The sequence below is a fragment of the Ovis canadensis genome, chromosome 22 (genome assembly GCF_042477335.2).
Source record: "Ovis canadensis isolate MfBH-ARS-UI-01 breed Bighorn chromosome 22, ARS-UI_OviCan_v2, whole genome shotgun sequence".
Lineage (NCBI taxonomy): Eukaryota > Metazoa > Chordata > Mammalia > Artiodactyla > Bovidae > Ovis > Ovis canadensis.
In genome coordinates this window covers 50,397,324-50,413,546 of record NC_091266.1, presented here as the reverse complement: position 1 = coordinate 50,413,546, position 16,223 = coordinate 50,397,324, and the positions used below count along the sequence as shown (strand labels likewise).

The 16,223-nt window shown below is 42.4% G+C and overlaps 1 protein-coding gene and 1 pseudogene across 3 annotated transcripts in view; one reads left to right on the top strand and one right to left on the bottom strand.

Annotated features, from left to right (window-relative positions):
• The window catches only part of ABLIM1 (actin binding LIM protein 1), a 331,820-nt gene that overhangs the window by 87,091 nt on the left and 228,506 nt on the right, over positions 1-16,223 (top strand). For 2 of the 3 annotated variants that reach the window (XR_011252151.1, XM_070289452.1), the window contains exon 1: positions 6,660-6,833. The exons of the other annotated variant lie outside the window; for it this stretch is intronic. Coding sequence is in view for 1 of the 2 variants with exons in the window: in XM_070289452.1 (XP_070145553.1) it covers positions 6,800-6,833 (34 nt within the window). In the remaining variant the exon portion in view is untranslated. Of the gene's footprint in view, positions 1-6,659; positions 6,834-16,223 lie in introns of those variants that run through there. 3 annotated transcript variants of the gene reach the window in all.
• On the bottom strand, positions 2,597-3,741 carry LOC138427735 (protein LSM14 homolog B pseudogene; annotated as a pseudogene).

Sequence of the window (16,223 nt, the reverse complement as noted above, 5' to 3'; positions counted from 1 at the left end):
CGAGGAGCCTGGTGGGCTGCCATCTATGGGGTCGCACAGAGTCGGACACGACTGACGCGACTTAGCAGCAGCAGCAGCAGCAGGCTAGCCCCATAGGCTGGGTGAGACTGAGAGTGAGGGCAGATGAATAGACAGAAGCAGGAGAGGAGGGAAATAGTAAATCCATGGCTGTGCGCTTCTTGGCTGTGGAAAAGGTGATGTAGAAGGTGTCTGATAACAACCACTAAGCACATTCTGCTTTGAATTAGTTCCTCTTTATTTGAAAAGGTTCACACAAACAACAACATTGATACTGCTTAATTGCACACAGAGTGATGTGGATAAGGCTCAAAGATATTGCAGTTTAGCTTCTTGATCGCACCTCACTCTAACACAGTAATGAACAGGTGGACCTGAGTTCAAGTCCCTGTCCCCCTGACCACAAGCTGCAACTTTGAGAAAAATTGCTTTCTCTCTAGGCATAGTCTTTGCATATGTTAAAGGCTGATAATACCCTTCTTCCCAGCACTTACCTACTAAGGCTGTTATGAGGAAACACAACACTTAAGAATGCTTATCTTAGTCCCTGGTACAGAGTAACTGCTTGAAAAACATTAGTCCAGTATTAGTCCCGTTTGGGAGCGCTGGTAGCAAATATTAAGGGTCAGCATCCAGCAGTGATGAGGATAACCTTGAATTCAGGTGATGGGTTCCCATGTACCAGCTACTCTATTTCCATCCAGCTTATTGTTTGATGTGGGGAGTCCAGTTTTTTGAAATTTCATTTAAAGTCCTTTTTGGCAAGTATTGGCCAAAAAAGAGGAAAGGAAAAGAAAGAAAAAAATGAAGGAAGACGGAAGAAAGAAAAAGAAAAGAAAAAGAGTTGATAGAAATGTTGGGTAGCCCAGTTATCTCTTAACTCTTCTGATATAGATAGAGCAGGTATTATTCGCCCATTGAACAGAGTTAGAAGTTAGTTTGGTGATTGGCCTAAGATCACTGGTGAGTTACAGTAGGGCCAGAACAAGAAAGGAGTTGGGTCTATCACAGACTTATATGAACTTAGGGTTGCTGGACGGAAGGATGGGGAAAAGGGACAGTTAAGGAGTTTGGGACGGACCTGTAAAAATGGATAACCAACAAGGATCCACTTACAGCATGTGAAACTCTGCTCAGTGCTATGTGGCAGCCTAGATGAGAGGGGAGGTTGGGCGAGAATGGATTTATGTATATGTATGGCTGAATGCCTGCACTGTTCACCTAATGTTATTAATTGGCTATAACCTAATACAAAATTAAAAGTTAAGAAGTGGGGTCTAAAGTAAGTGTCAGATGGCAACTCCAATATGAGCGTGGAACACGGTTGTACACAGTGGGCATGAGGTTGGGGAAGCAGTTTGCCATGATGGTGGTCCCTTCACTGCAGCCTTTGCAGAGACAGGTACTAGCCACTGACTAGGTCTCTTTGTGAAGGAGACGAATAGTGAAGAACCTCATGAAAACATCATGTGATTCAGAAAAACGACTCTTCTGAAATCAATCTCCGTATAGTCTTCAGTATTTAGGCTTTTTGCAAAAAGCAGTAGCAGACTTCGATGTATTCTTACTTTTTATATTGCTAAATTTATGTTTTGGGTTATCCCTACCATTGTCTCAGGCATGGAGATGGCCTGACACCTTTGATTAAATAATTTGCCTGAACTGTTTAATATTCTTGAGGGAGTTTTAGCATCCTGGCCATGGTCTCTGACTCAGACTGCTTGTGTCCAGGTCCAAGCTGCATCGCTTATTAGTGGAATGACCTTGGGCAATTTCTTTAACTTCTCTCTGTTGCAGCTGCCTCATCTTTCTGAGGGAGATGGTAATGGTACCTGCCCCAGAGGGTTATTAGAACTCAATGAGAGATTCTTTGCTCAATACATGCAGAGAGTGAGCCCCATATAAATGTCAGCTGTGAATTATAATAAGGCTGTTCTATTTGCAGTTTATGAAGCTGAGATACATCACATCCATATGTTATGGGCATTGTTATTATCTTAGTAAAGTCTATAAAACTTCATTTCCAGTCACAAAAATAATGACATGGGATCCACTTGGAAATCATTGGCAGAAACTGGCTCGAGTAGCACAGAGATCATTGTATGCCATAAAGACCATACAAATCCAGATGAAGCCACCATCAGATTGCTTTCTGTTTAAGTGGTGGTGAACTACAAGTTCTTTTAGTTCTTTGGGTTTTTTTTTTTTTTTTTGCATTTGCCAAATGAAATTTGGTTCCGCCTTTAAAGTCAAAGCTGTCCAAGAAAGGTCACAAAGTGAGGATCACACTTTCACTCTGGAACCCTTCTGCAGAAACTTAGAATCAGGCTGTGCACAACTGAAAAGGAAAAATAGGTTAGAATACCTCAAAGCGGCTTCCCATGTACACTTCCCCAAACAAGAGGTTCTATCTCAGACCACGTCCAAGTTCAGTTCAAAATGTAAATGGTAGCATGGACTTTCCAAACTCAGTAAACGAAGTGACCGTGTCTCCCCCAGTAAGTGCAGCGTTCTCCATCGTCCTCGTAGACACAGCCTGGCACCGGTGCCGCTTCAGCAAGAAACTTCGGCCAACTCCTTACATCCTGCCGGTCCCAGCTCTGTGGGAAGTTGGGTTACGGTGGGTTGCACCATTGCCCCTGCCCCCTCGAAATCCACCCCAGAAACTACGGCTTCGGAGGAACCTCCCTGACACCCTGAAGGTCTCCGTGTTGAGCTTCCTCTCCTCAGCGCACATCATCCACCTGGAACTGGTCTTGGGTTCAGAGGAGATGTTGTCAAATAAGGACTTGGACGTGTTGTAGTAGCAGCGGGGCCCCAAGTGGTTCTCCTCAGCAGTGGCCTCTTCACTCTGGGTCACCACGTCCAGGTCCTTCCCTTCCCCTTTCTCAGCTTTGTCATCTTGAAAAGTCAGTTTCTTTTTAAATTCCTTGTCCAGCTCTTCTCGGCTGAACTGGGCATTTGCCCTCTCAAAATCAAAGTCACCTTCAAACTTGATTGTGTTTTCCTTGATGTTAGTTGGACAGCTTTGCCCTCTGGAGCGGTTCCTTTTCATCTGCTCCCTGAGCGCCTCCTCTGGGGTCTTCTGTTCTCCGTCGTTCACCGGCTGTTGAGTTTGCACAGCTGCCTCTGAGCTATATCGGTGGCGGCCTTGCTGCGGGTGGGGCTGGGCGCCAGTTGAGCTGCATGCCCACGGTGCCCTCGCCAGGTAACAGCTTCCTAGAGTTCAACTTATCAAGAGATCCAGTCTGGACGGCCTGCTCCACCATGGGGCTCTTGCTAACTGAGACAGACGGAAATCTGGCTCCTAAACCCAAGGAGGCCAGCATACTGCTGGCTAAGCAGGGAGCTGCCCACCAGCTGGCTGTAGGGTGGCTTCCCTCGGAAGGGGCTGTAAGGCACCTGGAAGGAGGAGCCCAACCCAAGCCCAGGGACTATCGAAGGACAGTAGGATCCTGAGGGAGCGTGTGCTGAGCTTTCGGAGGTTCACACACAGTAATATCTTTGACATCACTTCCCCAGAAGATGATGTACTCATAAATCTCCTCTCTAGGGGGGTGGCAGGCCTATCTGTGGGACAGTACCAAAGTTCCTCACTTTGGCAAGCGCCACAGTAGCATTGTCCCAGTCGATGGTGTAGAGGACGCCCTTGTAGTGGATCTGTGCCTTGGAGATGACGTTGATCTTGCTGCCCAGGTTCGGGGTGCCCGAGGAGCCGCTCATGGCGGTGGTCACCTGGCCGGGCCCGGCCCACTTGCCTTTGCGTGGTGGCCTCGTCACCCTCTCCTCGCGGCCTCGATGCCGCCTTACTGGCACTCGAGGGCCTGCCTGGGGACCAGAGGGCCTCTTTTAGTTCTTGACATTGTTCTTTCTCATGGAGTCACGTAGCTGAGCTTGGGTTGGGGCAATTATCTGCGCATATAACCAAATAACACTGGAACACAAGTTCAAGGGAAATGACAAATCAGTCTTAACTTTTTTCTTCCTGTGCTTTTCTCATTAGGGTCTAGAGGGGTCTTCTTCCTTATTGAGTATGACCTTTTGAGAAGTTTAGTTTCCATCTTTCCCAATAGAATCATTCTTCTTAGGGAATTAAATTTGCTTCAAGTTTCTGCCTCTTCTGCTCAGTTTAAAAGATGAGGCCAGGGCCCTGTGGGTGTTTTGTTATTGATGTCTGCTATTTTTTACTCTCAGCTTTGTCGTTAAATTGTATTATGGTAGGCGGCATCTCCTAGGCCCGGTCTTTTAACATCATTTGCCTTAAGATGTGTTATTTGCTTAGGAACACGCAGTATCTATGTTCCAAGCTTAGCATCACTGGGGACCAGACTTGCAAACAGAACCAGGCACTGAGGCCTATGGTAGCCACCCAGATAACAGGACTGCACGTTGCTGGTCAGAATTCTCCTCCTTGTACATTCTGTGTGGCCTTGGCAAGTTTCTGAATTCCTCTGGCTCTAAGATTGCTCTCTGATCTCTACATTCCTTGCTAGCCTTCTGCTTCATTAGTACAGTTTCCAAACTCAGTTTTGTGGTCAGTTAATCTTTGTGTTGGGGTTGGACATTCTCTCATCAAATAAATTTAGAAAATGCATCTTACTTTATTTTTCTCTCAAAGAGTTACAAGGCACACATGCTTATCAAGGTCTCTGAGAAGCTCCCTGTTGAACAATGCTTAATGAAGCGTTTCTCAAATATAGGTGAATATGTAATTTTTTTCTTGATTAATTTTGGTTTCCTGGGAAGACTTCTGAAGAGCATCATTTGGGAAAGATTTCTGCTGCAGCTTTCTCAGGTGATTAGTTATGTAAGGTAAAGAACACAGAGCAGTGTCTCTGATTTTAGAATGACAATGTAAGTGTAACATTGCCTTTTAATTGGAAGATAGTTGTGTAAACAGTTTTTAAGCAATAGGTGTCTGCATTCTGATAAACTGCCAGAGTATCTCTGGTTCAGCTAACAGAAGTCAAATTTGGAGGCCCACAACCAGGAAGGAACTACTTTATTGGTTCACTCTTCAAAAAGTCAAAGTCTCCAGGTCGAATCATGTCCCATCCCCTCTTGGGGCTGTCCTGCCTTATAAAAGGCAGGGAACCCAGGCAAGTAGCTACAATCCTGTTTTAGCCTCAGAAAAGTGCTACAGCCCTACACGTGGCTTCTTTTCCTCCCTTTCATTTAAAATCAGTTAGGGATTATAATATGAGATTTCAAAGAAATAGGAAAAACTAGCTTTCGTTAGAATTGAAATGGAAACTAATGAGAAAAAAAATGCAGCTGGAAAAGACTTCTGTTCTATCCTTATGGTAACAATCCTGAAACACTAACACAAAAAGCATTAGGGCTAAACTCTGAAATCAGTCGTGAGCATGCTGGGCATTAGGCATAGTCAGAAGATTTCAATAAATGCAACTGGCCTTTTGGCAGCAGCTAACATATGACAGCTCTGCAAATGCCAAGCATTTTATCAACGAGTGGTCCAGTTGTGATCTTTTGCCTGGCGCCTGGTGCTTTGGCCAAGTCAGGAGGATGTTATCAGGGGTACAGAGTTCCAGGCAGTGGCCTGGACTCGAGGAAGGGAGGGTGGGGTGACCCCAGAGTATGGCCCAAAGCCATTTCAAAACAAATCAAAAAACCCACCTAGACGGAGAAGAAAGTAAGCTGAGAATGTTCAATTAATCAAGCTTTATATTTAAACAATGTGATCATGTAGTCTTTCCTTTTCATTGGGTAGATTATGTGCCTTATGTTAAATTACTATTTCAGAATGGGTGCTGGAGTTTGTGTCTCTTGCAGGAATTAAATGATCTGTTCTCACATTTAAAACAATTATGCCAGTTTCCTTCTACATCTTAGCCTATAAATGCATCTGATGCTGGGGATATTTGTCCTAAGTATCTTTTCCCATTTAAGCTGTCTTCATAACATTTCTAATTTGCAAAAGCCTTGGTGTTCAAAAATAATTGGGAGAAAAATTGGACTGTGGGTGGTGGGTAATCCAGCCCTGCATCAGGGCATTACTGACTACTAAAGGAAAAAAATGCCTCTTTCCTGAACCTTACCGGATGGGGCCATTGTCTTCAGACAGCCTTTACCTAATACAAAAGGACTCAAAGTCCATGACTGGCCTCAGACCAGCATTTTGTCTGGGAACAACATTCAAAGCCATGATGAACAACCAGGCTGATAGTAAAAGGAGCCTCCCCAAGTTGGAGTATTTTTGTTAAATCCTAGTACAAAAAAAAAAGTACTAAAAGCCCATCTGGTGAGATGATAATTCATTAAGTGAAAAGAGGAGCAGAAGGCTTGGGAAAATCGATCTTTTTCTTTCTTTGTCTCCTGTGTTTGAGTTATTGTGCAATCACAGTGATATAAATCTGGATTCAGAGTGGCGGAAAACCCGTGGAACGTTCCGGGCATGTTTTAATAGTGTCTTTGCAGCAAGGATGGTGTTCTGCATCTGTGATGTCAGTGAACTGATGTGCTGTTTGGAGTGGTCTTTAGAATTAGCACAGGAGACAGAGTGGGGAGGGTCAGGAGATGAGGACTCTGTGCTGGAGGAAGGAGCTAGACTCCAGGAAACTCCTCATTCTTCCTGAGCTTCTGTGACACACCCTCGGGGTGGCACACCCTCCCTGGAGTCCAGCTCAGCCCACAGATTCGTGGAAGGAGAACCAGGGCCCAGGCGTCCCCTTTGAGGAGTGGATGCAGCGCTTCCGCGTGTCAGCCACCTTGGGAAGAAAAGCTGAAGCCTTAGAGCTTTGTGCATGTGACCTGGGAACCCATGGACCCACATCACATCCTCAAAGACCACCGAGGTTTGGCTGTCTTTTTCATAAACTTGGCATGTGTGCTGTCTGGGGTAGGCTGTGCATTTAAAGATGAGGAGAGCTGCGGGGATTTTTCCATTGGTTAAAATAGTTTGTGCACTTGTTATATTAACCCTTGAGGTTAATACAAACACATGCTTGTATAATATGCATATGTTATAGACTAACATACTTATGTGCTGTGCCAAGCTGGTTCAGTCATGTCCGACTCTTTGCAACCCTATGGACTATAGCCCTCCAGGCTCCTCTGTCCATGAGATTCTCCAGATAAGATTGGTGGAGCGGGTTGCCATTTCCTTGATCTTCCCAACCCAGAGATCGAACCTGAGTCTTTCATGTCTCCTGTATTGGCAGGAAGGTTTCTTACCACTGCAGGTGGGTTCTTCACCACTATTTAAGCATATTTATAAATAGTATTCTTTACTACTCCTTAAACATTTACAAATATCATTAGAATGGGATTTTAAAAAATGGATATGACTTATGTAGCAGGAGTCCAGCTCCATTAAGTTAAATTTGGGTAGGTTGGTCCGTTGGAGCACATTGGGGGTCCCGAGTGACTGTAAGAATCTGTGACCTGCATTTCTGCTTCTGTATTCTTTTCCTCATATCCCCCATCTCCATGAGTATATCTGTGTGAACATAGCTTTGAGGTGAATTCTCCCATCTCCTTATATTGTTTTTGTCTGCATAGATTGGGTACATCAGACACTTTGTTTGAGCTAGGTGTTGGCTTAAAAATATTCACAACCTAAAAAAAAATATATATATTCACAACCTAAAAGCTGAGAGTTTTGTTTTATTCAGTGGAAATTTTTAAGACTTCAATACCAGGAGACAGCATCTCAAGTAACCCTGAGAGAACTTCTCTGAGGAGGCAAGAGGAAGAACCAAGTTACATAGAAGTTTTGCAACAAAAAAGCAGGTAGTCTGAACGTGAACAATTATTGCTAATTAAAGAAAACTAGATATCCCAGCTTAAGGAATTTAGCACATTTATTTGTATGGGAAGGTACAAGAGTCTGAAATCATTCCTTTCATGTGCACCTCAGCTACCTGGGACCAGTAGCCTATGTTTTTCACATCCTGAGCTCCCTTGGGGCTCACCATAGGGAGTGGCTGCAGTCTGATGGCTGCTAGATGGCAGGTATTCTCCTTCCTGAGTGCCCTTAGGGCTCACCAACTCACATTGGAGGGCTATAATCACTGATGACTGTGACATCCTTATTTACTGATATGGCAGGAAATATTCCATTTTCACAGGGATGCTGTCTCTAGGATCCTTCCCCTACAGTTGTGCTTTATGAGACAGTTGGTACCCTGGGGAGAATGGCTTCAGGAGGGACCCAGCTCCCCTGCTCAGCATCCCCAGGGACCCACAGCCAATGCCACAGCTTCAGAGGCATCCCAAGACGATCTTTCTGGCTGCTGTATTGAAACCAGCGGACCATATCAATTCATGCTGATTCTTTTGATACTAGACCTTAGAGCAAGTGATCGTAACTTCTTTTGGTTTCTGGAGAGTAGACTATTAGGTAATCAATCCCATGTAAGGCAGAAATGCTGTGTACCTCCCACCTCTACTTTTGAAGACTCTGCTCTTCTCTGTTTACCAGGACCTCCGGTGAGCTCGAGTTTGCCTTCCCCGTAGGACTAGGGAGCCGAGGCATGCGCCACTTCACATGTGCACACTCGCCGAGAGGTACAAAGGAATTGAATGTTGGCATGCTCTGTAACTGATGAATAATTCATGAGGGCTTTCTGTGCCATAAGATTTCCTCCTGTAAATGAACATTATTTTGAAAGACAATGCTGACTGAAAAATCTGGAAATGTGGCATCATGTTCTTTAATGATCTGCCTTCAACATTTACTGGGAAGGCAGAAGTTGACAAACATCCGAATAATTAAACTGAAAGCTGACAGTGGCCCTGGGTGGGCAGGAAGCCAACAACTTAGTCACAGCTTCTTCCCCAGTTCATTCTAAAGTGTGACATCACCTGATGTTTACAGAAGGTCTCTGGATTCTTTGGTACTCTCTGGGCTTTCTTTGAAGATAGAATCTGAATGTTAATGATAACACTGTACATACTAATTAGTATTAACAGAGTACTGATATTTAGAGTTGGAAACTATGATTCGATGGCTTTTCTTAATTGAAACGGGTTTTAGAGATAAAACTAGACTGTCTCAAGATATCTATATTTCTCTATTTGAATAAATTTGAAACCCTCTGTTTTCCTTGCACTGTAAAAAGGGTAGGTTTTAATTTTGATTTCCAGGAAAGATAAGGAAGGTTTTGGAAAATCTTACGTGACAGAGAGATTATAAACAGAGTAAGTTGATAGCAGAGTAAGTCATGTCAGATTATATTTTTAGTGGTCACCAGAAAGAAAAAGAAATTTTTCTTTTCAAAGAATTTCATTTTTTCTTTTTTTCAATTTTTCCTGCTCCCCTCCTTTCCATGGTATATTTTTAATGCATTTGGAATCTTTCCACTTGCTACTGGCTAGAATCTATGGAGAGTGTATCCCCAGAACCCTCAACAGTTGACTTGAATCTCAGTTATAATTAAATTGGAAGTTGACAAATTATTCTGAGGCTTAAAAAGAGGCACACATTATGTTCCTAACAAGGAGTTTCACTACTTTGCTTTGTTTTAAAAGTACTCTCCATAGAGAATATTGACAATATTTTTAGTGACTCTTTTTAAAAATAGAAGGGTGTTTTGAAAGGATATCTAATAAATGTGTTTGACTATGCTTAAATTTGGTATTTTACCTGGTAGCTGGGTTCTGATGCTTTAAAACAACCAGGTTTTCAGCTCCTCATCCATCCCTCTGTAATGAATGCATCATCCTGGTCTCTCCTGGAACATCTTGAAAGCATTAGCTACTTAGAGGACTGTTGATATAAGACTTTGATACAGCGATTTACTATCTTCTGCACTAAAGGATATGCTGAGAGCTAGTGTTTGCATACAATTAACAGTCATTTAGGCGTCTGAGCCACCCAGCCTCTCTTTTATATTAAAATCTGACTGCTGACACATACTTCTCCATCACTAACATACTTCAAAGGTTGGGGTCAGCGTAAGGATATTAATTCAGAATACTGAGATTTAACAAGACAGCTCTAAATGCAATGCATTTCCTAAAAGGGGGAGGGAAACGCAGTGTGTTGACTGGAGCTCCTTTTAGATTCCCTGTGAGACAGTGGAATGCTGGGCAGGTTTTACTGCATCAAGTGAAAAAGTGAAAGTGTTAGTCGCTCAGTTGTATTCCACTCTTTGCGACCCCCATGGACTGTAGCCCACCAGGCTCCTCTGTCCATTAAATTCTCTAGGCAAGAATACTGGAGTGGGTAGCCATTCCCTTCTCCAGGGTATCTTCCCAACCCAAGGATTGAACCCGGCCTCCTGCATTGCAGGCAGACTCTTTACCATTTGAGCCAACAGGGAAGCCCATTTTCTGCTTTAAGAGGTAATCAATAGCTGCCATAATGAATGAGCTCTGGTCGCTAGCCAGTGGGTCTATTAGAGCATGACATTGCCAGAGATGTGCCCGAGCAGTAGGAGCAGGCCCAGGAGCTCTGAGTGTTGAGTTTGTATAAAGCTCTCAGTGACAAACAGGGCCCTGAGGATTCCTGTCTGAGTCCCACCTCCCCCGCAGTCACTGTTGACAGGCTCCCTGGGCTTGTGATCACACCTCATACTTCAAAGATCTGAGTGGAATAGAAACTCCCTGAGCCTGGTATTACTTTTCTTTATAATACTTTGCAGGGGACCCATACCCCACGTGAGGCATGAATGGAAGTGGCAGAAATACAAGGTGAAGTGGGGCACACAGTGCTCCTGGGAAAATCTCAAGGTGTTAGCAGAGTGGTATTATTTAGTGGAAACACATCGCTATGGATTATTTTTATATTGTTTTTTAATTGTAAAGTATTTATTCATTTGTATTTTTATTTTTTGGCCATGCCCTGTTGGGATGGGGGACCTTAGTTCCCCACCCAGGGATTGAACCCGTGCCCTCTACATTGGGAGCTTGGAGTCTTGCCACTGGACCACCAGGAAAGTCCCTCCATGGACTATTTTTAAATGGTCCCTTTTGTCTCTTTTTCATATATACTGTGTAGTTCAAATGCACATACAGATTGATGGATTTCTTTAGTCGCTTCACTTTGGAGGCTCCTGGCCTCACCCATGTCTTCACTTTCTTTTTTTGGCTTTAAAGGCACTCTCACCATAACAGTCTGCCTCTAACTGGCAGTGTCATCAGGTAGGATCTGCAGATATGTCATAGAGCCCTCTCCTGGCTTGGCATCAGAGTGGCCCGTTAACCTTCTGTTTGTCATCATTAATTTACTAGGCATCTTTCAGCAGGTGGCAGGCACTGTGCTAGGTATTGTTCAGAACAAATCTCTGTCATTTAGAATTTGTAGTCTTGGAAGTACCCCTGGCAGGTGTGTGCCAAAGATGTGCTGGGCAGCTAACCAGCATGAAAAGTTAGGAAGGACCAGGGCCAGGTGAAGAATATCAGTATTGGAATATAAAATGTAAGAAGATGTAGTTACCTAAGAGATATAAATTAGGGTAGCCAGTATGAAAAACAGTATGGAGGGTCCTTAGAAAACTAAAAATACCACTACCATATGATCCAGCAATCCCACTTCTGGGCATATATCTGGAAATGATGAAAAACTCTAATTTGAAAAGATACTGGCACCCCAGTGTTCATAGCACCACTATTTACAGTTGCCAAAACCTGGAAGCAACCTAAGTGTCCATCAATAGATAAAAGGATAAAAAAGACAGAGAATGAGATGGTTGGATGGCATCACTGACTCGATGGACGTGAGTTTGATCAAGCTCTGGGAGTTGGTGATGGACAGGGAAGCCTGGCGTACTGCAGTCCATGGAGTCACAAAGAGTCAGACACGACTGAGTGACTGAACTGATACACACACACACACACACACACACACACACACACATACACACACACAATGAAGTATTACTCGGTCATTAAAAAGAATGAATTTTTGCCATTTGCAGCGATATGAGTGCACCTAGAGATTATCATGGGCTTCCTAATTGGTGCAGCGGTGAAAAATCTCCCTGCCATTATAGGAGATGCAAGAGACACAGGTTCAATCCCTGAGTCTGGAAGATCTGCTGGAGTAGGAAATGGCAACCCACTCTAGTATTCTTGCCTGGAAAATTCTATAGACAGAGGAGCCTGATGGGCTACAGTCCATGGGGTCACAAAGACTAGGACGTGACTAAGCATAAATGCAGATATCATCATACTAAGCGAATAAGTCAGAAAGAGAAAGACAAATACCATAGGATGTCACTGATATGTGGAATCTAAAAAATGATGCAGAATGAATTTGTTTACAGAACAAAAACCTACTCACAGACATAGAAAACAAATTTATGGTTACCAAAGAGGGAAGCGTAGGCGGGGACAAATTAGGAATATGAGATTAACACATACACACTACTATATATAAAGTAGATAAACAACAAGGATTTACTGTATAGCACAGGGAACTATTTTCATTATCTTAACCTGTAATTGAAAAAATCTGAAGAAATATATATTTGTAACTGAATCACTTTGCTGTACACCTGGAAGTAACATATCTTTATAAATCAAGTATGTTTCAGTTTTTTAAAAAAGAAGATGTAGTCCCCTAAAGTGGTTAGGATGGTAGACAGGAAAGCCCCCAAGGGCTCCTTGGGATATAAATGACCCCACTGATTTCATCAGGGCGCAATCTGACCACAGGTCACCTCTCACCTCGGCTCCAGCATTGGATCAGTATGGGTCTGGTCCTCAGGAATCATCTTTATCCCCCACCCCTCACTGCCAGGGCCCCAAGGATTAGGGATTTATTTTCCTCTTGCTAAAATGGCTATTCTTTGGTGAATTTCAGAGTTATTTTTTCCTAATGTAAATATATGATTTGGGACCTGTAAAAGGAAACTGTGTTCCTTCTGGACACAACGTTAAGTTCTTGAGCTCTAGAAACAGCGAGATTTTGTTCACATCATGGCTTTGATACCTACTAGCCAAGTAACCATGGGAAAGTGTCTGCATTTCTCCAAACCTCAGTTTCCGCATCTATAAAATGGAGCTAATAGGGCAACCAGCTTTATGAGATTGTGAGATTAAATGAGGATGTTTATAAAACCCAAGGCATGGTGTCTAATTTGTAATAATGAATGGGTTCTAGCATTAGCAATTATGGTACCAACTGAGTAATTCAGCTGCTTCCAAATTATTTTTATTGTTAAATAGTGCTTTGAAATCCATAGGCCTCGATTCTAGTTTGCTTATTTTATTTTTATGTATGTGTTTTATTTATTTTAAATTATACAAACATACAAGCATAAGCTTTCACTGTCAAAATTTCAAATACTTTATGAAAAACAAACCTAGGCGGTAACTACTATTATCAGTTTTATTTATTCATTTTATTTTCACCAAGGTAGTGCATATCCCTAGTTTGGAAAGTCAAATAGTATCTTCTGTCAAGAATGGGAGACAAAGGAGTAAGAGGCAAAGATTCTGGAGTTTTTCTGGCCTGATTTCCTAATGTGATCAAAACTGACATTTCTATTAACAGAATGTGGCCCTTTGAGGTGGGATTTTTGACTGTCTTATTTTTCATCTTTATTGGTGAGGGCCAGTCTCCTGCAGAGAGAAGAAATGGAGGGGGTGTAGATGATGACTCTTTGCCATAAAGACATCATCCCATCTTCCTGTTCACATCATCTTGTTCATCTCATCCTCTTCCTTCATCCCGGCCTTCAGTGGCACTTGGTACCTCCAGCACCAGCCTTTCCTGGATTGCCCCCAGAGTTGTCCCCCCTGCAGGCTAAGTTTCAGCTTCTCCTCCTTCTTTTCTTATGTCATCCATTCACTTTCCAGCTTCCCAACTGGAAGCTTCCAAACATCTGTCTGCTGATGTCGCTCCTCTCTTGTCCTTTCTGGGGTTTTGTGAAGGCACGGAGATAAACACATGTTCCCAGAACCATGTTGAACCAGAAGCTCAAAGTTTCTGTAGATTTTCCCACTCAGTTAATATCTTGTACTCTAATTATCTCACATTTCATTTAATCTTCTTCAAGAGAATTATGAGTTCATTGGTATTAGAACTGTGATTTTTATATCTTTCAGAAATCTCAGTGATGAATACATGGTGTGTGCTCACTAAATTCTTTTACTTGAGATAACATTGATACATAACACTGTACAAGTTTCACATGTGCAATATTACAATTTGACTTCCAAATACACTATAGTATGGTGTATATGTGTGTGTGCTTAGTCACATCCAGCTCTTTGCAGCCCCATGGACTGTAGCCTGCCAGGCTCCTCTGTCCATGGAATTTTACAGACCATAGTACTGGAGTGAGTTGCCATTCCCTTCTCCAGGGGATCTTCCCAACCCAGGGATCAAACTCGCGTCTCTTCCATTTCTAGCATTGACAGACATATTCTCTGCCACCAGCACTGCCATATCTCATCTTTTTATTCATTCATCTGTTGATGGGCACTTAGGTTGTTTCATATCTTGACTATTAAAATAATCCTGCAATAAACATAGGGATGCATATATCATTTTGAATTAGTATTTTTATATTTCTGGAAAATGCCCAGAAGTGGAATAGTTTTGATTGTATGATAATTCTATTTTTAATTTTTTGAGAAATCTCCATTCTGTTTTCCATAGTGGCTGTACCAATTCACATTCCTATCAACAGTGTATGAAGATTTCCTTTTCTCAACAGTCTCTCCAACACTTATTATTTCTTGTCTTTTGATAGTAGCCCTTCTAGTGAGTGTAAATTGATGTCTCCTTCTGGTTTTGATTTGTATTTCCCTGATGTTAGCGATTCATTTTCCTGTTGGCCATTTATATGTCTTCTTTGGAAAAATATCTATCCAGATCCTCTTTATTTTTTAATCCATTTGTTTGTTTTTGTTGTTGAGTTGCATGAGTTCTTTATAGTCACTAAATTCTGGTTGAGTAGTTGATTGCTTTTCATATTTGGCTAAAAAGTGACATCATATGTATTACCATTATTAGTGTGGTCCCATGAAAACCATGCCACTAAAAATATTGCAACTTTTTCTTTTTTGATTCCAAGGAACAATAAGTAGCTGTAAGTGTGATCAGACAGAATACTGTTGTATCAATTATCTATTGTTGCTTCATAAGCCATTCCAAAATTTGGAAACTTAAAGCGGTAACCATCCATCATTTTCCATGAGTCTGCAGGGTTGGCAGGGGGTCAGCTGCTTTCTGCTGAATCAGGGGGCAATTTGGCAGGCCAACATGTTTGGAGGTAGCTCTGCTCTGTGCATTGCTCATCCTCCTCTTGGGACCAGCAGACTATCCCAGTCATGCCCTCATCACACTGAAGCAGAAGGACAAAGAGCAAATAGAGACATGCTTGACCTCTTTGAACCTAAGCTCAGAACCAGCACGTGGTCGCTTTTGTCCTCTTTATTCTGTAGGCCAGAGCAAGCTACATGGTCAAAGTGGGGGGGCACTGCAAAATAACATGGTAAAAGGCAATACAAGGGAGGAAGATAAATTAGGGCCCCTGAGGCAACCTATCTGGACTTCTAGGCAGTAGCAGCAGCTCTGGCATGAATGGACACTTATTGAGACGCACAGAAATAAAAGTCTTATGTCCAGCTAACCTTGCCAGGCTTTCATTTGGATTTAAGAAAAGAGAATTCTAACCCTCAAGGACTTTACTAGCCATACTTGAGAAAATGATCTACAGATGAAATTAATGAATGAAGTGGGTATAGAGCAAAAAGCTAAGCAATGGAAGATTTTAACACTTTGTATGTGACTAGCCTAAAGCAAACTTTTGCTGTGGAGGATAAGATAGTAAATATTTTAGCTTTTGTCAGCTGAGTGATCTCTGTTGCAGCTATTCAACTATAGTTACAGCACAGAAATAGCTATAGACAATACGCAAATGGATAGACATGACTGTGTCCCAGCAAATCTGTATTTATAATACAAAACCAGACTTCAGGCATTAGTTTAAAGACCACTGGACTGGAATATTGAAAGAAATAAGAAAGGATCAGTTGTGGAAGACTTGTTGAAAAAGGAGTAATAGTTTCCAAGGCAGTGAAGATTAGTTTAGCTCAATAAAATTTGTTTTAAATATGAAATAAGAAAAAACTTGTAGTCATTCAACAGGTAGATTTTCAGTTCAGTTTAGTCACTCAGTAGTGTCTCACTCTTTGCGACCCCATGGACTGCAACACGTGAGGTTTCCCTGTCCATCACCAACTCCTAGAGCTTGCTCAAACTCAGGTCCATTGGGTCGGTGATGCCA